Source organism: Daldinia caldariorum (assembly GCF_022478825.1).
Source record: "Daldinia caldariorum strain CBS 122874 unplaced genomic scaffold F4812scaffold_9, whole genome shotgun sequence".
In the NCBI taxonomy this organism is placed as follows: domain Eukaryota; kingdom Fungi; phylum Ascomycota; class Sordariomycetes; order Xylariales; family Hypoxylaceae; genus Daldinia; species Daldinia caldariorum.
Window position 1 is genome coordinate 580690 of NW_025953045.1, and position 25612 is coordinate 606301.

General features: G+C 47.6%; 10 protein-coding genes and 1 non-coding gene across 11 annotated transcripts; 5 read left to right on the plus strand and 6 right to left on the minus strand.

Moving 5' to 3' along the window:
• Positions 1-1691: 1691 nt before the first annotated feature.
• On the minus strand, positions 1692-3236 carry F4812DRAFT_459591 (Bicupin, oxalate decarboxylase/oxidase; the record flags this gene model as incomplete). Its single annotated transcript, XM_047937576.1, has 3 exons — positions 1692-2380; positions 2440-2779; positions 2850-3236. The coding sequence occupies 3 exons, from the start codon at positions 3234-3236 to the stop codon at positions 1692-1694; spliced, it is 1416 nt and encodes a 471-aa protein (XP_047789800.1).
• A 652-nt stretch (positions 3237-3888) lies between these two features.
• On the plus strand, positions 3889-5557 carry F4812DRAFT_399114 (uncharacterized protein). Its single transcript, XM_047932188.1, has 3 exons — positions 3889-4162; positions 4220-4734; positions 4804-5557. Exons 2-3 carry the CDS (start codon positions 4488-4490, stop codon positions 5391-5393), a joined length of 837 nt encoding a protein of 278 aa, XP_047789801.1. The 5' UTR covers positions 3889-4162; positions 4220-4487; the 3' UTR covers positions 5394-5557.
• A 190-nt stretch (positions 5558-5747) lies between these two features.
• F4812DRAFT_451287 (drug resistance protein) lies at positions 5748-7573 on the minus strand (the record flags this gene model as incomplete). Its single annotated transcript, XM_047936188.1, has 4 exons — positions 5748-6874; positions 6947-7037; positions 7097-7360; positions 7430-7573. The coding sequence occupies 4 exons, from the start codon at positions 7571-7573 to the stop codon at positions 5748-5750; spliced, it is 1626 nt and encodes a 541-aa protein (XP_047789802.1).
• Positions 7574-9341: 1768 nt separating this feature from the next.
• F4812DRAFT_459594 (PARP-domain-containing protein) lies at positions 9342-12002 on the plus strand (the record flags this gene model as incomplete). Its single annotated transcript, XM_047937577.1, has 6 exons — positions 9342-10091; positions 10154-10360; positions 10530-11322; positions 11492-11532; positions 11583-11807; positions 11880-12002. The coding sequence occupies 6 exons, from the start codon at positions 9342-9344 to the stop codon at positions 12000-12002; spliced, it is 2139 nt and encodes a 712-aa protein (XP_047789803.1).
• A 389-nt stretch (positions 12003-12391) lies between these two features.
• F4812DRAFT_471525 (asparagine synthase-domain-containing protein) lies at positions 12392-14892 on the minus strand (the record flags this gene model as incomplete). The annotated part of the gene is made up of 4 exons (XM_047939100.1): positions 12392-13014; positions 13124-13669; positions 13736-14158; positions 14227-14892. 4 exons carry the CDS (start codon positions 14890-14892, stop codon positions 12931-12933), a joined length of 1719 nt encoding a protein of 572 aa, XP_047789804.1. The 3' UTR covers positions 12392-12930.
• Positions 14893-15325: 433 nt separating this feature from the next.
• On the minus strand, positions 15326-15397 carry F4812DRAFT_t95. Its single transcript has one exon. It is a non-coding gene; the product is annotated as a tRNA-Met (tRNA).
• Positions 15398-15610: 213 nt separating this feature from the next.
• F4812DRAFT_429786 (uncharacterized protein) lies at positions 15611-15990 on the minus strand. The gene has a single exon (XM_047934301.1). The coding sequence runs from the start codon at positions 15896-15898 to the stop codon at positions 15662-15664; it is 237 nt and encodes a 78-aa protein (XP_047789805.1). The 5' UTR covers positions 15899-15990; the 3' UTR covers positions 15611-15661.
• Positions 15991-17134: 1144 nt separating this feature from the next.
• On the plus strand, positions 17135-19137 carry F4812DRAFT_451288 (cytochrome P450; the record flags this gene model as incomplete). The annotated part of the gene is made up of 6 exons (XM_047936189.1): positions 17135-17279; positions 17378-17498; positions 17533-17750; positions 17923-18096; positions 18311-18902; positions 18972-19137. The coding sequence occupies 6 exons, from the start codon at positions 17135-17137 to the stop codon at positions 19135-19137; spliced, it is 1416 nt and encodes a 471-aa protein (XP_047789806.1).
• A 122-nt stretch (positions 19138-19259) lies between these two features.
• Positions 19260-20560, minus strand: F4812DRAFT_399235 (uncharacterized protein). Its single transcript, XM_047932189.1, has one exon. It carries the CDS (start codon positions 20280-20282, stop codon positions 19710-19712), a length of 573 nt encoding a protein of 190 aa, XP_047789807.1. The 5' UTR covers positions 20283-20560; the 3' UTR covers positions 19260-19709.
• A 383-nt stretch (positions 20561-20943) lies between these two features.
• Positions 20944-22862, plus strand: F4812DRAFT_459598 (carboxypeptidase S; the record flags this gene model as incomplete). The annotated part of the gene is made up of 4 exons (XM_047937578.1): positions 20944-21284; positions 21375-21808; positions 21864-22601; positions 22669-22862. The coding sequence occupies 4 exons, from the start codon at positions 20944-20946 to the stop codon at positions 22860-22862; spliced, it is 1707 nt and encodes a 568-aa protein (XP_047789808.1).
• A 79-nt stretch (positions 22863-22941) lies between these two features.
• Positions 22942-25118, plus strand: F4812DRAFT_399255 (rhomboid-domain-containing protein). Its single transcript, XM_047932190.1, has one exon. It carries the CDS (start codon positions 23274-23276, stop codon positions 25014-25016), a length of 1743 nt encoding a protein of 580 aa, XP_047789809.1. The 5' UTR covers positions 22942-23273; the 3' UTR covers positions 25017-25118.
• The last annotated feature ends 494 nt before the right edge of the window (positions 25119-25612 follow it).

Below are 25612 nucleotides of genomic sequence, written 5' to 3' on the forward strand. Positions count from 1 at the left end.
GACACCGGGGGTATATAACGGAACGAGATATGATTGAGCAGTTCGTCCTGCTGCTGTTGGTTGTGTGTTCGGGAATTCGTAAGCGCTCCTCCGGGTATGTTTCCAATTTAATGCTACCGCTCATGGGGTCAGTACATCATCGGGTAGTAGGTGCCTAAGGTAGATAATTCAAAAGCAAGTAGTCTAGCTTTTGAAGGTCCATACTGGGACAATGTTGCGATTGGATGTCTTCATCTCGGTTAGGTTAGGTACCTACCTAGGGTAAGCTTATCACTGAAGAGATGGAGATGGTACCTACAATAACAGTACAGATTTCTCTTGTTCGTTTCCAAAGTAACATATAAGGTGATAGTGTTAGGATGGTATTTCTCTCAGATTGACGATAGGGTTATACGTTATATATATCTTCAAAGGCTACTTAGGACCTAGATATATAGACACTTCACATATAACACTATGCGATGTTAGCACAAAGACCCATCTCTTGTCTTTCCCTCACTTAACTTAGCCCTACAAGCTAGCCATGAAGAAGCTAGAATCGGGATTATGCTTACCTAGGTAAGCGACGGCGTCGACGGAGAGACCCATAACTCCCTAGACTCCCCCGCAGCGGGATAGCAAACCGCCCAGCCGTCTTTCCTCGAACATTAGTCTCGATCTACGCAGCAAGGAGGCTCTCAGATCTCTCAAATCTCGGGGTTAGCGGCATGGTCAGCTGGACATTTCTCGGTGGTTTAGGATGCTTCACTAGTCCAATGTTAGAAAGGAGGCATCTACACAGTAAGTATTATACGGAGAGGCGGTGGGCTGTTTTCATGCTGAATGGATGTGCAGCCTCAGCAGCGTTAGGAATCGATGTTCAAGGAATTCTATGCGCGATGCCGTGTATAGTCCGAGTTTCAAGCTATCTGAAGCCCGACCTACGGAGCATGATCCTAGGTAGGAAGGCGGTTGCAAAAGAAAGTCGATGTGATTACGCGGATGCTGTGTCGGGATACCTTCACGGCTTTACTTCCGCGGAATTAGTTCCGATGAGTGTTAAAGGCTGACAACCATCTTTGGTATCTAATTCTGTGATCCTTCTTTATCAATATTTGGATTCCACTCAACAGGTTGTTTTGTTTTGGTAAAGGAACTCTGATGGTCCGGGATGGTGAACTGAGTAAGGAACTCGCATGATAAGCCGAACAGGTATGTAGTTTCCCGAGTGGATCAGGGGCGCGTATCCTTCTACGTAATGCTGTGCCTATAATGGTCGAGTTGGATTTTTTTCTGGCAGGTGCGTGCTGATAGGTTAGGTATAATCACAACACAATTCATAACACAATACACAATTGATACCTATGCTGAACACTAAGAGAATTAATGAAATTTCGAGTTTCGACATTTGTATTATTATTACCTACTAACAGCGGCAAGCCGTGGGCTAGGTACGGTTTTCATGGATAAATTATCCTCATACTGAATAAACATTTCATTTTTCCCTAATGAGCTATACATCACTAAGCAAGAATGTCTATTCGGTGTATAAGAGATAAATAGAGAAGGAGGAGATTGGTATTTTCAGTACATCATTTTCCCAATTCTTGAAATAGCCAAGCTAAATAGAGAGTAAATACTACAAGGAAACAAGCATCAATAGAATAACAAAGCTAGTACAAGTAGGTAGTTACGAGACACTCAAGACAAATTTACAGTTCTCGTTCTCCCGACTCCATCTCGTTATCCGGGCTGGGAAGCGTAACTTCGTCCTTTTCCGCGTTCTTGATCTTGTTCCAGAATATCTCGCCGTTCTCCGGGTCATCCTTGAATAGATGATCGATGACCATCTTCTTAGGCGTCTCGCCTAACCACTGGAAGAGGGAAAAATCCCTAAATTCATCCGCGCGAAACACCTCCAACATCTCAACTGGCTCGTCGCCGATGTTCTCGACGAAATGGCCGTTGTTTGCGGGGACGATCCCGACGTCGCCCTGCACGTAGTCAAAAGTCCGAGCTGTTCCTTCGGCGGCGAAGACGGTGACGCGTGCTCGGCCTCTGATGAAGAAACTCCATTCATCGGCGTTCGGGTGCCAGTGCATCTCTCGTATGGCACCGGGCTCGATAGTTACGTGGGCCGCCGCCACGGTCTTGGAGACTTTGAAATTATTTGAATCTGCGATTCGGACTTCGCCGCCGCTGGTCTTATGGGGTTCCTGGTCGAGCATCCTGTGGACGAAGTTGTACTTGGATTTCTTGACCCCCTTGCCTGTGGGCTTCTCATCGTCGATGGAGCCGGGCTCTCGGCCCTGGAAAATGTACTTCTCTCCTGCGGGGAGATGTTTGAATACTTCGGGTGCTAGGTTGAAATTCTTTGAGACCACGGACTTGGGAGTATGAGCTGATAAATAATGTCAGCCTCAAAAAAGTTTATGTGAGAAGGTGTGGTATACTACATACCTAGCCAATCAGAGATGATGAAAGTAGATTCCTCAGAAAAGTTTCCGTCATCGAAGATCAGTAGGAATTCGGTACCGTTTTCGCCCAATCCCTGAAGGGAATGAGGTACGCCGCTTGGGAAATACCATAAGTCGCCTCTCTTGAGATCGTCTATGAAGTTCCCACCTTCGTAGTCGATAGCGGTAACACGAACTTCGCCGTCCAGGACAAATGCCCACTCGGCCTCTTTGTGCCAGTGCAACTCACGGATTACACCCTTGTCGAGGCGCATATTCACGGCAGCCAGTTCGACGCTGGCACCTAATTCGCGGACGGTGGTCTGCCGGGTCCATCCCCCTTCCTAGATAATATATTGGTTAGGTTAGGTCTGACGCGGGGAAGGTTATATCGTTGGAACCTTATTCTCATACCTCAATGCGCACATGGGAATCGGCAAAGCTCCAGCGCAGATTTTGTATATTTCCATGGTCCGTACTGGGCGGTCGCACTAGATCTGGAGACTGGCGAGACCTCTCTCTGTTCCATGGACCGAGAACAGATGCGCCTAATCCATTGCGATAGGGGAGTGGATCCAATTTGTCTCCTACAGCATCGACGGCACGATCGTACGGGTCCCTATAGTCGGGATTATAGGGCGACTTTGGCTTTTTGCTATATTTCGGCGGTAGATCAAGACCAGCTAGGAGATACTGACGAGGGCTGTCATCTACGGGAACAGCAAGACCAGAATTGCTTAATGCGAGGCCCGTGACCAACAGTTTCCATGGAGAAAGGCCGTAACCGTTTCTTGACTGCATTTTGAGAAAGCGATTGACTTATAAGTCGTCGCTCGAACAAATTAAAGAACGAAGCTAAGATCTCTATAAATCAAATAAGGGGCAATTGAATATCGGCTGAGATTTGTCATGGAGATAAATGAATTTCTAGAAGATAGGCAAACATAGTATAGGAGGGAGTACTTAAATGGGAAGGGCGTCATAGTTAAGCAATCGACTTATTAGAGAGAGAGAGCTTCGTACTATGTAGCCATTCAAGCTTCAAGGTCTCGTCCAAGCTGGCCAACCTACCCTTGAGCTACCTTACCGTAGTAAGTTTCCCGATTGGATTGGAAACAAGGGATCAACACCGAGTAAAAACCGAATATACTCCATGGCATTCCAGCTATGCATGTATATACCTGGTACCAGCTCTAGAATGGGTTTAAAGGTCGTCGTGAGACAAGCGCTGGGAACAACGGGTTGTGATTGTGCCTACATTCCGAGATGAGAGATTCGGAGCAAAAGATAGGACCTAGGCCTTTACCTAGTAAGGTACCTGGGTAGGCTGGTAGGTACCCGTGTTAGGTCGAAATAAGGTAACACAAGTGGAGAATTATGTGCCGTAAGCCGATCTCCATTACGTCAAAAATACATGTGCTTTCTTTCTTGTTATCATCCCGGCATCTCGGAATTTGCTGATGAAAACTTTCAACCTTTTACATACCTATAGTAACTTGCATTTGCAATATGCCAGTATGCGCCTCCTCGCTTACACGGCTCCAAGATCTAGGTAGGGGGCTCATTTATCACGGGTAACTGCAGTTGCATATCTAGGAGGCAGTGAAACCATACCGGACACTAGCGCTGCTCTATAAATTCCTGCCTATCTGGGATTCGTAGCCGGGCAATCTTCACTTTTAGGTTGAGCCGTTGAGGATCTGAGGTATCAACCCCTTGGCAAAGGAGTAAGTAGAAAAACGGTAACTACCTAAGGTACCTAGTTAAATAGGAAAACCTACAAGAGCTTTTTCTATGACGTTAAAGGGTGACCTTCCCCAAATACATAGCTGAAAATAAAAACGCGTCATTCGGACACTGCCCTATTACACGGCCACGGGGAAACGAGGCAGATCTCACATCTCCCTCCCTTGGCGATAGCAAACCACCAATCTCGTCCATATATATTTACTTCATAGACACCCTCACCGGGTTGTTAAGACCAATCGTTTCATTTCATTTCATTTTAAATCTAAAACCGTATCTGCCACTCAACACCAAAGACAGCACCAGATGGCATCCAATGGATATGGCGTTTTGCCTACTACCCAGAGGACAAATACCAACGGCGATATAGAGCAACAACCTCTTCTCGCTAGCAATAATGAGACTTCCAAGTCTGCGGGATGGAAGGAAAATTTGATGACGGACGTGCGCCGGGACTGGGCCGACTTGGTCTTGCTCGCCTGCTATATCATCACCGGCATGCTTGACAGCGCATCGATATCCACCTGGGGCTCCTTCGTGTCGATGCAGACAGGTTTGTGCCATACCTAATCTTATAAACACCATCACTGTTTGTTTTTGCTAAAAGGAATCTACCTACTAGGAAACACGGTCTACTTCGGCCTCGGCGTCGCAGCGCCGCACGAGTCGACTCGGTGGATCAAGTCGGGGACCTCGCTCGGGTGCTTCTGCATCGGGTCCGTCTTCTTCAGCGCCTTCCACCGGCTGTTTTCGCCGTCGCCCAAGCGGCGCTGGGTCCTATGCGCCTCCTTCCTCATCCAGATGCTGTTCGTCGCCGCCGCCGCCGCCATCCTCACCTTCGGCCCGCAGTCCGACGGCGCGACGAAGAAGGAGGCCGTCGACTGGCCCGTGCTGGTCCCCATCGCGCTCATCGCTTTCCAGAGCTGCGGCCAGGCTATCGTCAGCCGCGCCCTCAAGTACAACGCGCTCACGAGCGTTGTCCTAACGAGCATCTACTGCGACCTGTTCTCCGACGCCGCGCTGCTCGCCCCGCATAACCCCGAGCGCAACCGCCGGGTTGGGGCTCCCGTCTTGCTTTTTATCGGCGCCGTGATCGGTGGGGTACTGGCTAGGAGCGCGGTTGGCACTGCCGGCGTACTATGGATCGCTGCGGGATTGAAGCTGCTTGTCGTTGTGTCCTGGCTATTTTGGCCTGCAGAGAAGGAACAATAATCGTCCGCATATATGACATTCCTGGGTACCTAGATAGACTTTGCGAAAGATTTACTTACCTTGTAAAACCTATACCATGTTATTAGTAACTAGATACTTCGAGTGTGTAGCACCGGTAATGTCACATTGCCTTGTGGTTTGCTTTTGCCATCTCGTTTTGTGAAATCTACTGTAGTAACCTGGTACAGGCACCCAAGTAGTGGAACATGGAGCCAAAAAACGCATGACATGTACATTAGGGACGTATCCTATGAATCCAAGAGCATATGTTCAAAGTAAATCGCCCGTATAATATATAAAAAAATAATAGATGATGTAGGTATCTCGCCTGGAAATGCACATAATAGTCAAGATCTATTTGCGAGTAGTGCCCTGACATGTTGCATCTTCTTGACGGAGCATACTCGCTGATTGTTGCGGTTTCTTCTCAATCTTACCAACGATGCCGGTTCCGCGAAAATACACAGTAACAACAATCGCGCAGCAAAGCGCGAGCCCGAAGTTGAACCAAATGCCAGCTCTCAACCCGGCTAGGGATGCAGGTTCCCAGGGCAGGATCTTGCCCGAAGCCTCTACCGACACTCCCCTGTCCCTCGCCATAACGGCAGTCTGGATGGCCGTGGTGATAGCCAACCCAATGGCTCTTCCGATTTGCCCCATCGCGTTGATAAGTGCACCTCCTAGCGCCTGGCCGTCTTGGGGTAAAGATTTCGAGGTAAATAAGGTTAAAGTCGGCCAAGTGATATCAGCACCGATTACGGAAAGCACGAAAGCCGGAAGGCCGTACGCGAAATAGGACGTGTCGGGGGGGATAGGAATTGAAAATAGCAGACAGGATACCGACACACTTAGATTACCGAAAAGGAGCAGCATCCAAGTGGGGATGCGTGAGATGAGATGGCTCACGACGAACGCGGTGATGATCCCGGAGGCGCCGGTAGGAATAAATCGATAGGTCGTCTGCAGCGCGCCAAGTGCCTGGTAGTCCTGGAAGATGAACGTGGCGGAAACGATGAGGTCGTTGAAAGCAGCGAAGAACAGAGCCATAATGACCATAGCGGCGCTGAAGCGAGCGCTCTTGAACATGGACACCTTCATCAGCGGCTTGCTCGTCGTGTGTTTTTCCTGATACCACTGCCATGCGACGAAGATACCCAGAAGCAGCACGGAAATGACTATCAGCATGTAGATCCAGATGGCGTTCCAGCCGACGATGTTGCCTTCCGTCAAGGCGAATAGCAGAGCCAGGATAGAAACGGTGACGAGCGCACCGCCTATCCAATCGACGGATTTTAGCGACGAGAAGCTGCTTTTCCCGACTGTGACGTGTTGCGGCGGCGCAGGTATGAATAGTATACCCGCAAGCGTGACTGCAATTGCGAGGCCACCGACGGCTCCAAACACCCACCTCCAGTTAACAAACGAAGCAATGAGACCGGCAATAAGATTCCCAAATACACTGCCGAGCGGTGCGCCGGCAGCTAGAGGGAGCATCAGTATCAGCTATAAGTACCTAAAACAGTAATAACATTCGGACAATAAAGATGACCTACCGTACGAGCTGAATGCATAGTTCTTTGCCTTGCCAGGCGGAAAAGTCACGCCCAAAATGCCAATAGCCGTTGGAACGTTTGCGGCAGCGCCCTGGCATTCATAAGCTACCTCCCATGCGGGACGGCTCGAATTTTCATGACAGTACTTACAAGTCCTTGCAACCCCCTAAACACGTTGAATCCGATTTCATTGGGTATGAAAGGATTAATAATCGCCGTGACGGCTACGAAAGCGCTCCCCAAGATAAAGATGGAGCGTTTGCCGTAGATGTCCGCTATGCGGCCCCACAGGAGCAAGAAGCAGCCGAACGTGAGCGCGTAAGAAGATACGACCCATTGCAGTCTACTTTCAGGAATGTTTAAATCCTCGCCGATGGTCGGTAGGATAATGACAGTCGATTGGATCGAGAGAGTCTGAACATCTAATTAGCTGGCTAACCTAGGATACATGCATCACTGGCTTCAAATAGCAACGCCACCTACGTTCAGGAAGCTCGCTCCGGTGACCGTTGCGACTAAAGCAATACATCTTGCTTTGGAAAACGGCAAGCCGCGTTTAGCAGTGCCGTCCTCGTCCTCCTCGGGGCCGCTTTCTATAGCCTGGCGCTGCGGTGGTGTCTTTTCCATTTCGATGACATCGAAAGCCTGTTGTCCTCTCTTTTTGGTATCCTCGGCGTCCGGTATAGGGTTCTGGTCAATCTCTACGTCTTTCGCCATCTTCAGTCGTCTCAATAATCCGGCCGAAATACCACGGAATAAATCAGTGCATAGGAGAAAAAAATCACCCCCGGAGCCGGCCCATGCTTGTAGATAACGCCTGCAGGAGCGTTTCCGCCATCGCGGGCGGGTAAGATGCAATGCAATACCTTAGGTACCTAACCCTTTCCTCGGGAAAAATAGACTGAACGACTCGGGGGCGGCTTTTCCAAAACAAGCGAACGCCATAACCTGGGGATCACACCTACACTAAGAATGATCTTCCATAATCGACCAATCAACAGTGGGAATCGCTGGGAGAATTCCCCTCCAGTCTGAGAAGAGCGGCGGGATGCATGGCAGGCAGGGCTCTCGCCGCTTTCTTATCCCGGGACCCGGTATCGGGCGGTTTGCCCAAGGAAAGGGTATATGTTTCCCCGTACGGGACGGTAAATGGATGTTGCTTTGGTTTGTTACTTACATGCCTAAGGTTAGGTAGCCATTAGCCATAAAGGTTTCGTTGGATACCTGCTTTCTTCTTAGATTGGAGTGTTTGCGCGTCAAGATCGAGTCTAGCCGGGAATGAGAAGAAAGGGTGAATGATTCTTTTTTATGGTATATTTGTACCTATTACACCTTTTCTTAAAAAAAGAAGAGAAATCGTTTTCTGTGAACATCAAACAACGATATCTGGACACGACCCCAGCCTTTATTAAGTCGAATGATGTCGAATTTCGTAAAAGGGAAAATTCATAATTCCATTGCTACGGATTCTTCTACCCCCAATCAAGGTATAAGTGTAGGTATCTAATTCAATCTGTATTAATTTTAATCAACACAAGTTGATGCGAAATATGTAGGGACTTGATGTATTAAATGTTGTGCCACAGAGTATTTCTGGCGTCGACCAATCCCAGCCACCCCTTTTTTGATGCAACTAAACAAATTAATGACCCCCATTGATACATATATGGCATGATTGTAACTTGACACCATTCGTTAAATTGCAACAACCTTCTACCTAACTTAATCTTACTAATACATACCTAATTGAAGTGCATGTGTGTACGTCACGAACAAATGTCATGTAAGAGGTGGACCATCATATAATACTGAAATCGAAATCAACTCACGTTCTCGAAAGAATACTTTGGTATCTACCTAACCTAGGTAATATATTAAATGCGCTCGATCTTCAGTTCTTCAGCTCCGCTCTTTTTAGGCATGGAGGTGGGAAAGTCAGAAACCAAGGGCATTGCTGCCTGGGGAAGTCACGTTAGCACGCGCTTCATTTGGTGTCAACGGTCATCCTTCCTTCCTCGGCGTCGGTTGCCTAGAGAGAAAGTGCCACAGAGCGCGAGCTCATGTCAATATTTATTAAACTTTCATTGTTCCCAATTTCTTTCCTGAATTCTCTCCCAAATCGATCCCCCACGATCCTCTGCGATCCTCCAACGCTCTCGTCATTCTTTAATCTTACAACGTACCTTATAGGTAGTTATCTTATAGGTATCTACCTAAGGTAATTATCAATCTACCTTGTATTACCTAGGTAATCACTTTACCGAGCTGACCTCATATATTATCTCGTTGCATGTTGCGCGTTTTTGCAAACGAAATCTTAAAAGTGTACCTACCCCTATAACTACCTACCTGGGTATTGTACCTACCTAAGCCATCTAACCTACCAATATCTACAATGCCACCCAGAAGAAAGGCAGCCGCAGCTAAAGCGCCGCCACCATCACCACCTCCTCCTCCCTTACAAGGATGCACCATAGCGATCAGTGGTACAATACCTGGTCGTACCCAAGCTGCTATTGAACGAGAATTTATCAAGGTTCTCGGTGCGACGCCGACCAAGAACGTTACGGGAGCTACCACACACCTTGTCGCTACTGAAACGGACTACAACAAACCTTCCATTAAGGTTAAGGCTGCGCAATCTCTTGGCGTACCCATTGTCACTTTTCAATGGCTCGAGGATTCATTAAACCACACAGCTCGCATGGACGAGGGCTCATATGGCATTGGTTCTTCTCAGCCACAATCACAACCCCAGGTTCAATCCCAGTCCCAATCCAAATCTCAGTCTAAATCGCAATCCCTTCCTATACAGAATCGTAGTACCAGAAAACGGTCAGCGGCCCAGAACTCTGCTGCCGATGAAGAGGACGATGACCAGGAGGAAGTGAAACCGAAAGCCAAAAAGAAGTCTAAGATTTCCAAGGTCAAAGCAGAGAGCCAAGAAGAGGAAGAGACGAAAGAAACAAAAGTTGCCGATGGTCAGATCGCTAAATCCCGAGACGCTAGAATTCCCCTTGACGAGATCGCCGATACCTTGTATTTTAATTACGAGGTTTATATTGACGACAACGGCGTCATTTTCGACGCTTCTCTCAATCAGACCAACTCGAAAGCCAACAACAATAAATTCTACCGTCTCCAGGTAAAAGTTCCCCATCTCGTATGCTCGACTAGACTAAGTAGTTTACTAAATTGTTTCGCTAGTTGCTCCGATCAGTCAAGGACCAATTCTTCTGCTGGACCCGATGGGGCCGTGTTGGCGAGCGTGGACAGTCCAAAACTGTCGGCGACGGCACACTGCAAGTCGCTCTTTCTGAATTCGACAACAAGTTCAAGTCAAAGACTGGTCGCGCATGGGTCGACCGCGGAGAGCCTCCGAAGCCTGGAAAATACGCATTCGTCGAGAGAAGCGTAAGTATCTTTTTCCAATGCAGTTTGTCATTTGCCGTCCTTTCCCCTAATAATTTCAGTAAAAGTAAATCTACCTGCCATGAACTGCTAGCCTAGAAAACCCTCATCCTTCATATGTTTCTCCAGAAAGTTCCTTTTGGCAAAGCAACCACTAATTCAAATACATTAGTACGAACCAGACTCAGAAGATGATGAGGACACGAAAAAGACGAAAGACGCTACTATTAAAAAGGAGGAGGAAGAAGAGGAGATGCCCGAGTCAAAACTTTCCAGACCGGTTCAGGAATTGATGCAGCTCATCTTCAACAAGCAGTTCTTTGCGGCGACTATGGCCGACCTTAAATATGATGCTGATAAGCTACCTCTAGGCAAGCTCAGCAAAACCACCATCTCTCGAGGTTTTCAAGCCTTGAAAGATCTCTCGGCCCTACTAAACGACCCAATATTGGCGGCATCTCAGTACAACACTGATTACCTCGATGCAACAGAAAGACTCTCCAACTTGTATTTCAGTTTGATTCCGCACGCGTTCGGAAGGAATCACCCTCCCGTTATTCGTGATTCGACACTGCTCAAAAAAGAAATAGAACTTCTCGAGAGCTTATCAGATATGAAGGACGCGTCGCTGCTCATGAAGAATGAACGGAAAGAAAAGATTAATGAGCTTGACCAACAGTTCAGAGGCTTAGGAATGAACGAAATGACCCCGCTTGAGCACGATAGTCCGGAGTTTACACAACTGGTGGACTACCTGATGGATACACGAGGACATACTCACTACGTCAATTACCAGGTATCGCAGATTTTCAGGATCGAGCGCGGAGGTGAAAAAGATCGCCTGGAAACCACACATAAGACGTACCAGGACAGACGACTTTTATGGCATGGCTCCCGTTGTACCAATTTTGGTGGTATTCTCTCACAAGGTTTACGTATTGCACCCCCCGAGGCCCCGGTTACAGGTTACAGGTATGTGTTACTCTTATTTTCACCATCTTAACTTTTATGGTAATGAAGCTAACATGTTTACAGTATGTTACTTCATTTTCCTTTATCTTTATCCTATGTCGAACACATCACATAGCCCATGATCATGTCTTGGATCGTATACATGACGTTAACATATAATAGTGTTTGGAAAGGGTATCTACTTGGCGGATATGTCCAGCAAGGTAAGCGGTTCATTCTGATTCGTGAGAGTCATCATTAACCTATCGTAAAGTCTGCCAACTACTGCTTCCCATCTATCAGCAATGGTCATGCACTACTCCTTCTCTGCGAAGCAGAACTCGGTGACCCAATACATACACTTACACACGCCTCATCTACCGCCGCCGAGGATTCTAAATCGAAGGGAATGCTATCCACCTGGGGTCAGGGCGAAACAGGCCCGAGCAAATGGAAAGATGCAGAATGCATCCATCCATCATTAAAGGGGGTGAAAATAGTAAGAAAACCTATCCTACCCCAGATTTGACAATTTGTCTATCTTGTTGCTAACAGTCGTATTTCCCTACAGCCCGATACTAGCGTGAAACCCGGCCCTACTAACGTTCCTAATGTCTATCTTCTCTACAACGAGTACATCTGCTACGATATCTCTCAAGTCCGTTTGCGATATCTTCTTCGGGTTAGAATGTAGAACCCTCGGACCTAGGTAGTTGATCTTGCGCAGGACTCTCCTAACCGTCTAGGGTATCTCCGTGGCTTATTCTCTCTACTATTTCCATGTGCTCTGCTCATTGATCTTCACATAGTAATCCAGTTACAGGGGGCTTCAGGTGGTTGTTCCGACATCGAGCATTATCGATGGTTAATGTTTTATGACTTGTAAAATGCGACGGGTTTGCCAAGGGGTATGGATAGTCTTATTCCCGAGAGATATGTACGAGCGATTCTCAAGCTTTCAGATACTAATCGATGAATTTACATTTTAAACTCCCCTTGCGGCCGATCGTATGCAGCCTTGGACAAGTGCGGAATTGATCAATAAGAGATGGCTGGCTCCGAGTGTGAATAATACAGCGTATTCCTTGTTCTGTAGCTGCAATGGCTAGAATGGCTCAGGATAGAATAAAGCTATCCAGAACAAGTTCACTTCGCAATAAAACACGCGTATGCTCGTGTATGCTTGCATCACAACCATTCAGCTTTATAGCTCAGGTGCACTAACTAATCTACCTAGGTAGTTTCCTAGCTAGAAATCAAGTAGTGAAAAAGAAAAACCTCTGGCTCAGACATGCCTTTAAGACGTCATTGTCGGCTTTAGATATAGACCAATATCCAATCTCCAAAAAGAAAAGAAAAGAAGTCTCATCAAGGGTTACTGCGAAGATAGGCAGAAACACACATGATAGGATCTTTTTCTTTTCTGGGATTTTGGATTTTGGACTGGGGATGAGGGGAGCCAACTCGGAAGTATCTGATATGATCATCACCACCAGAGGAGTAGATAGAAAGTAGTAGTAGTAGTAGTAGTAGTCGTGGTTTTTTCTTTCTCTAACCTGTTTTACTTGAAATAGGTATTTTACATATCATGTGTTCTTGTTATCGACGAGCTCGTGGAACTATTAGACAACTTCGGTGATGGCCGCGGTGCCCCGACGCTTGCCGGTGCGGCTTTCGATATTGGCGGTTCGCGAGCCGAATTGGATCTGCGAATATAGCGTCAGCAATGCGTGTTTCTTTTTAACGTTGCGTTCCGTCCCCCCTTTTTAACTAGATGCTAGCTACCTAAGGTAAGGTTAGGTTAGGTTGTCTTACCGCTCTCTTCTTCTCCCTCGCAATCACGGATAACCCGAGCTTATCGGCCATCAGCCTCAGCACTCGCTTGGCCGGGTCGATCACAGCGGGGTGGAACGGGTTCTGGAAGTCGCACTTCTCCCACACCGGCGTGCTGATGGCGAACCGGACGAGTTCCTCGTCGAGGAACGGGTGGCGGATCTCCTTGCCCCAGTGGGACATGGCGCGGTCGTCGCGCCCTAGGTTTCGCTGTCCGATGCGTCCTATGTCCAGCTTCAGCTCGTCGAGGAGGCGCGGGTATCCCCCGGTCTTGAACGCGATCTCGTGCCGCGAGTAGCCCCCAAAGAGCTCGTCCGCGCCAAGACCCGATAGCAGGACCCTGGCGGGCGAAGTCACGCTCGGCGGGTCGGGTTGCCATTCCCACGTGTTCGTGTAGGCGTAACCGATGCCTCGCGCGGAGAAATAGAGCGCGAGGGCGATGGACAAGTCCATCTCGGTGTCGTGGGGGTACATGAGAGAAACTACTCTCGCCTTGTGGCTCATTGCTTCCTCGAACGAAACGTTGACCTATTTTGGGTAGGTCAGCTCGATATCTAACCAACCCTAGGCCAGGTGAGAGCCCTGGAAACGCACCGCAATGAAGCGCCATTGTCTCGTGGGACAGACGGCTTTCAGTTCAGCAAACGCTTTGCGGCCCGTCTTCCTATCGGGACACGCTTCGTATTGGTCCTTCGCATCCAGGTGCGGCAGCGTCTTGTCGACGGAGACCTGGCGCGGGTTTTCGAAGGCAACATTAATCAGATCTATCCCCTGGTCGAGAGGAACCAAGTCGTGGGCGAGCCTCGCAAGGGTAGTACTGTCGAGGCCGCCGGAGAAAAGAACCGCGACGCGAACGTCGGTTTCGGATAGCGAGTTTGGGGGCTCCGGGATGTCTAATACCCGCAGCTTGAGGGACTCGCACAGCCAGTGCTTGAGAAGATGGACTGAGGAGGAGTCGAAGTCTAGCTTGTGATCGGGTGGTGGCAGGGCCATGTTGAAGCTGCCGATGCTTGAAACCTGTCATGGAAAATTTTATAGCAAAGATCGCACGTGTACCTAATTTCAGATTCTGAACCAAAACTTACCATGTTATCGCCCCCTGATGTGACCCAGTCGTATCGGGTGAGGTGAGTATCAAGCTTCAACCCACTAGGCGTAACCAGACGTGTAGCAAGGTTTAAGGAATAAATGCCATCCGCATGGACTTCTTTCCAGCCGGTAGTAGGCACATCGGCGATACTCGAGAAAGAGATCGAGTGGCCATCCTCAGCTTGGCTTGACAGTAGCGATCGTCGACCAAGACGATCGCGGCCGAAGTACAGGCGGTTATCCTGAGCGTCATAAAATAGAAAGGCAAATGGGCCTTCGATGCTACGCAGAACGCTTAAGATATGCGACTCTCGGGTCTCGGCCGAAGATGCATCATCGACAGCATCAAGCTTAGCTGAGATGAGCTCGCCGTCGTTTTTACTGCCGACGGGCTGGCCGTCAATCCTCCAAGCCTCTCCATTCCAGCACAGCACGGACCCCGTGACGGGCGATTCCAACGGTTGCTTTGCAACATGGTCTCCCCGCAAGGCCAGCACAGTAGAGGTAAGACCGAGACGAATTACGGAATCTCCATTTTCGAAAGGGAGTTCGCGATGGACCTGGCCGAAATGGTCAGGTCCGCGATTCGACAAGAGGTTCTTCAGCTCTTGGGAAATGCTTGGTATGGCAGCCGTGGAGACTACGCCATGGATGCCGCACATATTTTTGTATATATGCCCAAGGCAATTTCAGAGCGGTGTCGAGGAGAAGAACCTGTCAGAATCAGGATCAAGGATCAAGACAGTGATTAGAAGGAATGATAAGATACGTCTTGAGGTACCTAGGTAGTAGTTTTATTAATGTTACTTGCGCGTCGTAATTTTGCATTAGCACAGCCACATGACGCCACTTATTGAAATCCTTAACTCGTGTCGTATTAGATGCGTGCGTGAAATTTGTATTGTACAATAAACGGGTCTAAATAAATGTTGCAGACAGTGAGTGAGTGGGTGCGTATGAAAAAAACAAAAAAACAAAAAAACAAAAAAAACAAAAAAAAGATTGAACGGGAATAAATTTTTCAATGCGTTGGGTAAAAAAGTGTGAAAACCAATAGAGAGAAAGAGAGAAGAAAAAAAAACAGCACAGGAAAGATAGCACCTCTCCGTTTCGATCGGAGGACCTCCGGGTTATGAGCCCGGCGCGCTTCCACTGCGCCAAGGTGCTTTACAAGATCTTTCCATCGCTAGCTTTCAACTTGATGGTGTATGGATTGGACAAGATGCTATATATTGAAAACTTAACTCAGGTAGCACCGACAAAGTAGTGCTGTACTAATGACTAACGCAAGTCAGACCAACAAATTTCATACGGCTTTTATTAGTCAGATATTTTTTTTGACGAAGCTAATAAGATCTTGTTAACAACTACTATTATTCAGTTTATTCCTGCATTTACCTACTAACTGCCCTGTCTTTTTTTCTTCTTTCTTTACGTACTTCGTATGTAAGTTTTGGAGTAAAACGTCAGCTGAATACTACACTGAATCGAATCGATTTGAAAATCTGCATCGGATGTATGTATCCACCAAGTAGTTCTTATCCGATGAAACCTTCCGATAGGAATAGAATGCATGTATGACATCCCGTCAACATCTGCTATATTCAACAGTATTATACAAGACCAGCACATCACATAACCCCCCCTTCTTAGCGCCGGCCTGGGCATTTCCAAACGTGTATATGACAAATTACTTTTGAAGATAAATGATATATCATTAGTTTACCTATACCTACCTAAATTGTCTTAATAGAATTCGTTAAAAAGAGCCACCCACATATACTCCTGGCTATTCCCAGTTTCGAAGTCATTATAAGGTAAGGTAAAGAAAGAAGCGTTCCAAATGCTTCGACAGGCCATTATGAGCAATCTTTCCGAATTGCCATTTTGTATGAATAGGTACCTAACCTAAGGTAGTATAACATGGAGTAATACCAATCCTGCTGCTAGAAATGTTTATTTCATCTACACGTCGTACTTATTTGAGTAGCACAACCCAAGATATACCTATATATATGCTTAATATAGGTAGGTTAAGTAACACTACTTCTTCATCTATTATACGGTACCCTCAGATCCGCAAATCACATCCTGCCTACGATGATATGAAAAAGAAATGCGGTTACACGAGAAAGCTAGTTGACGAAGAGCTCTCAACCTATCAACCTAGAACCGCGGGGTTACACAGAATGCAGTTGTTCGACGAAGGCAACCCACCGGTCTCCATTCTCCATTCTCCTTTTCCTCCTCCGTATCTCTCGAGCTTAACCTACTGTAACTACTTATGTCCAGATAGAAGCTGTGAGAGAGAGTTGACAAACCAGTAAACGTCCAGAGTAGATATTACCCGGCACTAAGGGGGGCCGTAGATAGGAGGTGGGTATCCAAAAGGATACGACCGTGCTGAAAGCCCCCATCACATACCTGTGCATTTCCAGCCGTCTAGGTTTCACAGCTTCTTGGAAACTGCATAGATGACATCTTGTAAGCTTTGGGGTTGGAATTGATAGTGATAGTGGCGATGATAATGGTGATCATGACGGTGATGGTGGTGGTGATGGTGGTGGTAATAATACGGCAGATAACACACATACCTCATACCTAGCAGCAGCGTCTTATACGAATAGGTAATAGGTAGACATCATAAAAGAGGGGCATTCGCTCGAAAAAGGCCCATCTTCATCTTGGTTAAGGACTCCTTCTAAACAGAATGCAAATTGTCGATTATTCAAACAACCCAGTCAAGTATTACTAGTTATACCTACTCGAACTTACACTACCATGACGCTCGCGGATACTGTTGTTCCACTCCTACCGTTCCGTGACCATGAGTTCGAGGTCAAGACAGGCTACTATGTTCTCGCCCTCGTTTCCACCTGGTTAGCGTACCAGTTCATGCGTGCCATGTGGAATATCTCCCCTTTCCACCCCCTCAGCCATGTTCCTGGCCCGAAGCTAGCAGCCGCGACATATCTCCCCGAGTTCTATCACGACGTTATAAAGTTTGGTCGATACACGCACGAGATAAGAAAAATGCATGAAATCTATGGTAGGTACCTACTGATACCTATGCCCTGTCTCCTATACGTTTTTTCCCGGGAGATGGGTAATAAACTCTTGAGTACGTAAAGCTAACATAACCAAAAGGCCCCATGGTTCGTATCAACCCCGACGAAGTCCACTGCAGCGACTTCCGATTCATGAACGAGATTTACGCGGGAGGCGGGAGGAAGCGTAACAAGCCGCTGCATCAAGTGAGCGGTTCAGCGTAAGTAACCTAGCATACCTGCCTAGCTTGCTAGGAGTCCCCAATTCATTCATACTAAGACCCGCAGTATGGAGTTCTCTTCTTTCGCTACTGCCGACCACGACTTACACCGCTCGCGTCGTGCCCCCGTAGCAAAGTTCTTCTCCAAGGCCCAGATAGCCCAGCTGGAACCGCTGGTCCAACGACTAGCCCAGCAACTTTGTGATAAAATGCTAGCACAAAAGGGTACCGGCGAACCCATCGACATTTCGAGTGCGTAACATAAAGAATTCCTTCTTCTCCATTCCTCCCCTCCCCTTTCTAGTAGTTGGTCTAGAGTACCAGTATTCCACATTTATACGACGAAGCAGTGACTGATCTAAAGCATTCCTAGACCCTTGTGTTCCTTATCGAAGGGAGTGATTATTGACTTTTGTTGTTGTAGTGGCTTATAGTTGTTACACCGCGGATGCTATTTCGGACTACTGTTTCGGCGAGAGTCTCGGATATCTCGATCAAGAATCCTGGGAGCCCAATTATCTCAAGTCGCTGATCTCAATCCTGAATACTGTTCATCTCTTTCGCTACTTTCCCTCCTTAAACCGCATCTCAACGGCCAGTTCATGGTAGGTTGCGATGTATGAGCACCATACCCGTATGCTAACCAATGGGCAAAATGCAGGTTCTCAGACTACCTACCCGAAGACGTTGCCTTGGGGTTCCGGACGACTAATGTACGTTGTAAAAATACAAAAGATTTGCCGACCAAAATTGACAGATCCAGGTCACGCTGCCCAACATGGTTAAGAAAGCCAAGCGCAACGTGGATGAAGGTAACAAGCGCGGGCGCCCAACTATTTTCGCCGAGCTGCTTAACTCAACCCTCCCGGAGCAAGAAAAGACCATTCCCCGGCTCACAGGCCAAGCTTCCGCCTTGATGGGTGGTGGCACCGGAACCACAAGCTGGGCCCTTAGCGTCATTACATACTACCTCCTGACGCAACCAAAGATACTGAGGAAGCTGACGGACGAGCTGCGCGGAGCCGTACCCGATCCGCAGAGCTTACCCCCATGGACGACGCTGGAGAAGCTGCCATATCTCAGCGCGGTGATCCAGGAGGGCCTGCGATTATCGTACGGCGTGCCCGAACGCAGCGCCCGCGTGGCGGTCGGGGAAGATCTTGTGTACCATGGGGAATGGAAACCCGAGGGAAGCAAAACAAGCGTGCCCCTTTCGTATATCGTTCCCCGAGGCTATGCCATGGGCATGTCAGCAGCCTTGATACATCACGACGAGGCTTTATTCCCGGACTCGTATACGTTCGTACCTGAACGGTGGCTTGTTGAAGACTTAGAGCGGAGGAGGGAGCTTGAGCAGCACACCCTTTCTTTCGGAAGAGGTAGCAGGATGTGTCTTGGCATGAAGTACGTGGAAAATTTCACCCTCAAATTCGCTTTGGTGTAGCACTACTAATAGGGTATTGTTATGTGTAGTCTTGCGCTATGCGAGCTAAATCTCGGCCTTGCCGCATTGGCGTTACGTGTTTTTCCGCATATACGCCTGTATGAGACTACCGAGGAAGATATACGATACGATTATAGTATAGTCATATCTATGCCTAGGGCCGACAGTAAAGGCGTAAGAGTGATCATTGTGTAGCTCTAGAGTTTAAACAGGATGACATCCTGTATTATCAAATGTTGAGAATCTGAAGGGTGTCGGAGCTATATGAAGCTGGGTCGGCCGGGGGTTTCTCCTTTTTTTTCTGGGAATTTCTTCGTGCTTTAGTGCCAGATAACTCTCACTTCTCGACAAGACACATTTCAGGAAATTAATATAATCGGTTAATCTTAGGCGACATTGGCGGAAGAGATTTCGAGAGGAATCGTGCAAGACGTTGGCGACAAATGTGATTCACACGTATATTAAGTTGCTGCAAAGCGTTTTAAGAGATCGTTTTGTCCCGTGTGGTAGGCAACGGCGTGGCTAATTGCCCATAGATTATGCCACCGATGTAATCCCATATCGTGGGTTTAGTGTGTCTCATTATGATGGAGAACTTCCAGTTTACTCCTAATGTATGAGGTACATTTGATTCCTTATATAAAGGAATGCACATATTTCCCTCCCTATTGTACAGCCTCCGACATAATTGATGCTTTGATGAAACTAATGATGGTATGGTTTGGATATGTCCTTTCTAGGCACGTCGGATATATCGAGAATCTGACTTATAAATGCATACCACCCTCGGGGTCTTCGTCATCTTCAGGCGGCATCCGACTTTGGAGCTGCCGTAGAAGTTCTCGTTCTTCATCGCTGAGTTGGCTTAGTGTTCCTGTTTGGAAGGTTCCATCTCGCCAAGCAGGGTGTTGAGACTCTCCGGTTGCTCCATGGCCGTTCACTCCGTTTGTCAAGGTACTAGTAGTCGCTGCATTGGCACTAGCGGCGGCGGCAGGAGTGGCGTCCTCCTCATCAGCCTTCCCTTGAAGCTCGCGCCAGCTGAGCCCGCGGCTCTCGACCTCCGTGCGTATCAGCTCGATGCGCTCTTGCATGCGCGCAATGACAGCCTCGTTCTCCGCGATAGCGTCGATACAGTCTTGATCGGGTTGTGCAGTATCGCCCTGCTGATCTAGGGTCGGCGCTCGCCCTTCGGCATATGGCTTAAGCTCGGCATTGGAATAGTCTAGATGGGCTATCGAGTTGCGCAGCTCTAAGACTTTAAGAGCAAGATTCTCAGCGGATAAGTCTTTCAGGGCTTCGGCGAAGCGAGCTGGATTTATGGGTTGCGATTCGGAAGACATATTGTAGAAAATGGGAACTGGTTTGCTTTTTTTTTTTTGTTGTTTTGGAAGTAAGAGAATAATAAAGTTATCGCAAGACTGAAACTGCCCGGAGGGAAGCTGTACAGAAGTACCCCCAAATATGACGAAGTGTTAGGTATCGATAAGATATTTGGAAGCTTTGTGAGGGAACTTTGGAAGGAGCTTGGGCCCAATCCATCCCATGCATTATGGGTACCAGGTAGGTACCTAGGTAGCGCGGGGCATGCGGGGCATTACCTTAGGTACCTAAGTACTAATTAATCCTAACTCGATGTCACTTCGGATGATGTGATAAGAGTCCTGTATTTCGGCATCATACCCAACCTCTTATTACGTACAGCGTCAAATTTCTTATCTTTCTAACAATCGTATCCTCTCGAATTGACCATTCAGAGCTGATGCTCTCCACAAGATGGAGTTCCTCTCATTACATTCGGGAATTAGGGTACCTACCTAGGTATGGTAGTTACCAGAACTCGGTGAGGTGCGGATGAAAGCCTTTATATTTACCAGCTATGTCCCTTTCTGGTTCCCTTTCTGGTTCTTAGGAATTTTGGTCATTGTATGTACCTATATAATTATCTTTTTTTCTAGACGTCAATCCCATTTGTATGATTATTAGTATTTCTTGGACATTGCCATGATCGTGTCTAAATTGGCTCTCATAGCCGGCCCCTTGACGAGGTTTACTCTGGCTCGTTCCATTCACCTGGATGAGTCTCAACAGATACTCGGTGATGTGTCCCCAATTGCTTTCAAGTGTGATATTCCTCCAGTGCTAGACCCTTCCAAAGATGGACTGCCGGCTGCTCGTGATATCTTCTCCGATCATGAGGCATTGCTACTTCAGGTCAAGAGGCACAGTACCGTAGTAAAGATACCCACCATCTCTTATGACGATAATGGGGAGCCCGGAGAAGACACCAGATGGGAGGTGTTCTATGATTTACACAGGGCTTTGGCTGCTTTATATCCCAATATGTAAGTAAAAAATTGATGATATAGCCAATACCACTGGACGCACTATATATTCTATCAAGGTTACTCCTCCGAGCTAACGGCAATTCATAGTCACCTACGGGCGACTCGCGAGACGGTGAATACATTCGGTTTGGTATTTACAATTCAGGGGACAGAACCTACCCTTAAACCGCTCCTGTTAGCTGCACACCAAGACGTGGTGCCCGTTGCCGATGCTTCAACTTGGAAATATCCTCCATTTTCCGCCCATTTTGATGGACAATGGCTATGGGGACGAGGCGCATCAGACGATAAGAATAGTTTGACTGGCCTCTTCTCCGCTCTAGAAGCTCTGCTGTCGAACCCTCGCTGGGTACCTAGACGAACTATAATCCTTGCACTTGGATTCGACGAGGAATCCTCAGGTCGCAGAGGAGCTGGTCATATTGGACCTTTCTTGGAAAAGAGGTATGGCCCCGACTCCATAGATCTGATCCTCGACGAAGGAGGGATGGGATTGCAGTTGCTTGGTAATAATACCTTATGTGAGTATGATTTCAATATATTTCCTCGTGATCCCCTGCTGATAATATATCACAGATGCTCTTCCTGCTGTCATGGAGAAAGGCCATGTGGATATCTGGTTAGAACTTTACGTAAATGGGGGTCACTCATCGATACCGTTTCCGCACACTGGTATCGGTATAATGGCCGAGTTCATCAACCATCTAGAATCTAATCCGTGGAAGCCCAAACTCATCGAAGGTTCGCCTATCTATAACCACTTCGTGTGCCAGGCGAAATACTCCCCAGGCGCGGCACCGAATATCACTAAGCTTATTAACAAAGGAGACTTGGAAACATTAACCAAAGAACTGGCGACGATTGATCGAGCAACTCAGTATCGCATACAGACTTCTCAAGCTGTCGACTATTTCCTCGGAGGAGTAAAAATCAATGCCATGCCCGAGTATATTAAAATTGGTGTCAACCACCGCATCGCGCCTCAGGACTCCATACAAGCGGTGAAGGCCAATATCTTGGAAAAGATCAAGCCGATCGTGAAGAAATTTGGGCTAAAAGTCAGCGCCTTCAAAGGAGAGGAACATAATCCGGATATTGAACTAGATGTGGACCCGATGTATGAGGTCGAATACAACGGAACGCTCGTTCTCACTTCGTCTCAACCTACTCTGGTCACTCCGATATCGCCGACATCAGGGCCGGTCTGGGATGTTTTCTCGGGAACCATTCAGCATAGCTTTGCTTTCGAAGGGGGTAAGGTAATTCCCGTGGGTGAACTTATGACTGGCAATACGGACACTCGCCACTATTTGAGTAAGTGAACCTTCAGACTTATCTAGACTGATATTATCGTGATAGCTGCTAATATTCGATTCTCAAGACTTGAGCCGTCACATTTATCGGTGGACGCCAACTCGTCAGGGGCATAACGTGAATGGCCATACGGTTGACGAAGGGGTGGATATGTATGCGCATCTGGAACTTGTTAGGTTCTATTACGATTTAATCAGGAATTTTGATGCGTTTCCTGTTGTGGCTTTTGAAGAGCAAGAGATAGATATTGGAGAGCTGTGATGAAATGAATTTGGAAAAGCGATAGGAAGTCGGTTCGGCTGGTCTGCCGGTGTAGGTGTAGGTAGATACCTGTTTTTAATAGGCATCTGAGAGAGAGTCCCACTGAATTGAGTTGAAGTTACAGGTACCTAATGTAGGTAGCGCGGGGCTCCCTTGAGCCAATCATATTAATGTGATACAATAGGTACCTGTATACCTGAAATCCATGCCGCAGGTGCAAAAGTGAAATGGGTCCATTGACGAAAATCGGATGCGATAAAAGTGTTAAACTCTTAAACCTATCCGGCAACATGCTCTACTAATCCAAGAACTCGCCCCTCTCTTACCTTTTTTTTTAAGTCTTATCGATCTTACAAGATTTCAAGATTCGAAAAGTAAGATATAGAGACATGATGGTATGATTACTGTACCATGCCTATTCTTCCCTCACTATCTCCCCCGTCAAGTTTTCGGCTTGGCTTGCGAGCGATCACTGGCAACTCCGGGAACTCGCTGATTTCTTGTGCGGCTCGTTCGTTTTCGACAAAACATCCTCCTATAGCATCATGCTGCCGATATAGCACCCAAGGGGCCATTCGCCCTCCCCGAATGCCCACAAAATGCCGCTCGAATGATCTTTTACCTCGAATATCCGTTCGAATGCTATCTAGGTTCCGCGCGATCACCCATTACACGAAACTACCCGATGACTATGAAGATAGCCAGGGCTTACCGTTCCGAAAAGAAGATCTCAACCAGAGAGAAGTCAACCAAATATTTGGTGGAGCTCACCTCCCGGCCCCCCTCGCAAACAAGCTTCTACGAATTCTGCATGGTCGCCGAGTAGCAGGGACTCTAAACGACCCGAACCTCCGAGTGAACACTGCCCAGTTTAGCGCTATGGATCAAAGAAAAGCTTTGGGATATCTGCGTGCCAATATTCCCGTGGATGAGGTTATCAATGCTGGCCTGCGAGCCGAAGACGAGCTCAGACTTTTGGAACAAGCAAACGAGAATGGTGAACAGCAACCTGAAGAAATTAGCTCTCAAGACCTTCCTCCCGACACCGCGACCCATGAAACCCCAATTCCGACCGGACGACTTCCTAAAATACGTGAAACCAACTCGCCATACGGAGTAAGTCCGCTCGACCGAATCCGCGCCCATAACATTGCGAAGCGCGAAGCAGAAGAGAAGAGGTTAGAGGAGGAGCGGAAGAAGCGTGAGGAAGAGGAGGCCCTAAGTAACAGCGGTACTCTTCAGATTGAGCAAAATAAGCCGAAAGAACTGAGCCCGATGATGAGGAAATTTACAGAACGGGCGACATCCGACCTCAAAGCGCCTCCCGAAATGAAGGCTTGGGAACGTCTACTTCCCCAAGCTATCATGACGGTCTTGATTTTCGCAGGATGTATCCTGTATGCTCTTGTATATACGCCTCCTAAGCGAGCTGAAAGGATGTGGCCGGACATTCCTCCCGCGGCGGCAACCTGTCTTGCTCTGATCGGAATTAACCTAACAATATGGATGGCATGGAAGTTCCCACCCGCCTGGAGGCTCCTGAACCGATACTTCCTAGTAGTTCCGGCGACGCCACGACCCTTCCAGCTGATCGGAGCGATGTTTTCTCAGCAGAATTTCAGCCACGTGTTCCTAAACATGGTAGGGCTTTGGTTCTTCGGTACTCGGCTTCACGATGAGGTTGGAAGAGCCAACCTTCTCGCCATATACTTTTTTTCGGGAGCTTTAGGGTTCATGTTTAGCCTGACACGTTTGGTTCTCACAAACGGCCTTTCGTACACGACGCTTGGGTCCTCTGGATCGGTTTACGGAATTATAGCCGCGTTCTTCTGGTTACACAAGTACGACGAGTTCAAACTATTCGGCTTCCCCCCTGACCCAATGTCCGGTCCGCAGGGCTTAGCATTTATTGGCCTAATATTGGGCCTGCACGTACTGCCCCTATTCTCGAGGAAAGGCCATAACACCGACATACCATCGCACTTGGGAGGTATGGTAGCGGGCATAGCCGGGGCGGAGCTTATCAAGAGGCACATGGACCAGAAAGCAAGGATTAGGGCCGAAAGGTTGAAGACTATGGGCGCATTAGAGGGGGCTGTTAAAGTAAAGGGAAAGGAATCTGAGAAGGCGCCCCAAACAGCGGCGGGGCGCTAAGTTGTTAACCGCAAGTATTGGGCTATCTACCTTTAGGTAGGTACCTACCTCATACTCGATCTCTATTCTCTCGGGCTGTATATAGGTACTTGCAGGCCTTGTTGTTGAAGGATGACGGCCATGTAAAGCTTGTATAATATTGGGATAGTTAGTAGAACCTACCTACTTAGGTACATAAGATCTAAACTCCAATATAACCCCTTATGGAGTACATACTACTAGTATCCCGTCCCACCCACACGGGAGACGTAGGTACGTCATTCCTTAGGGTAGTAATTCCAATTAGGAGAATAACTTATGTGCAGCGGATTGCATGTGTCCAAACGAATAACTTCGAAGTGAAAATGTGTAAGATCATAGATACCTAAGTACCTCCTATTCTTTTATATATTTGTATCGCATCGTTTTATTTGTTATCCTTCATAGGAGGACATATGTTGAATTTAGATACGTGCCCATCATAATATATTAGCAACAGACTCGCAGGTGAAACACAGGCTACAAAGATCTGCATAGTCAAGGGGAAAGCAAGATTCAAAAACAGACGAGGCTCCGTCGTACGAAGAGGCCTCCATTGAAGTTTGCCGATTATCCAT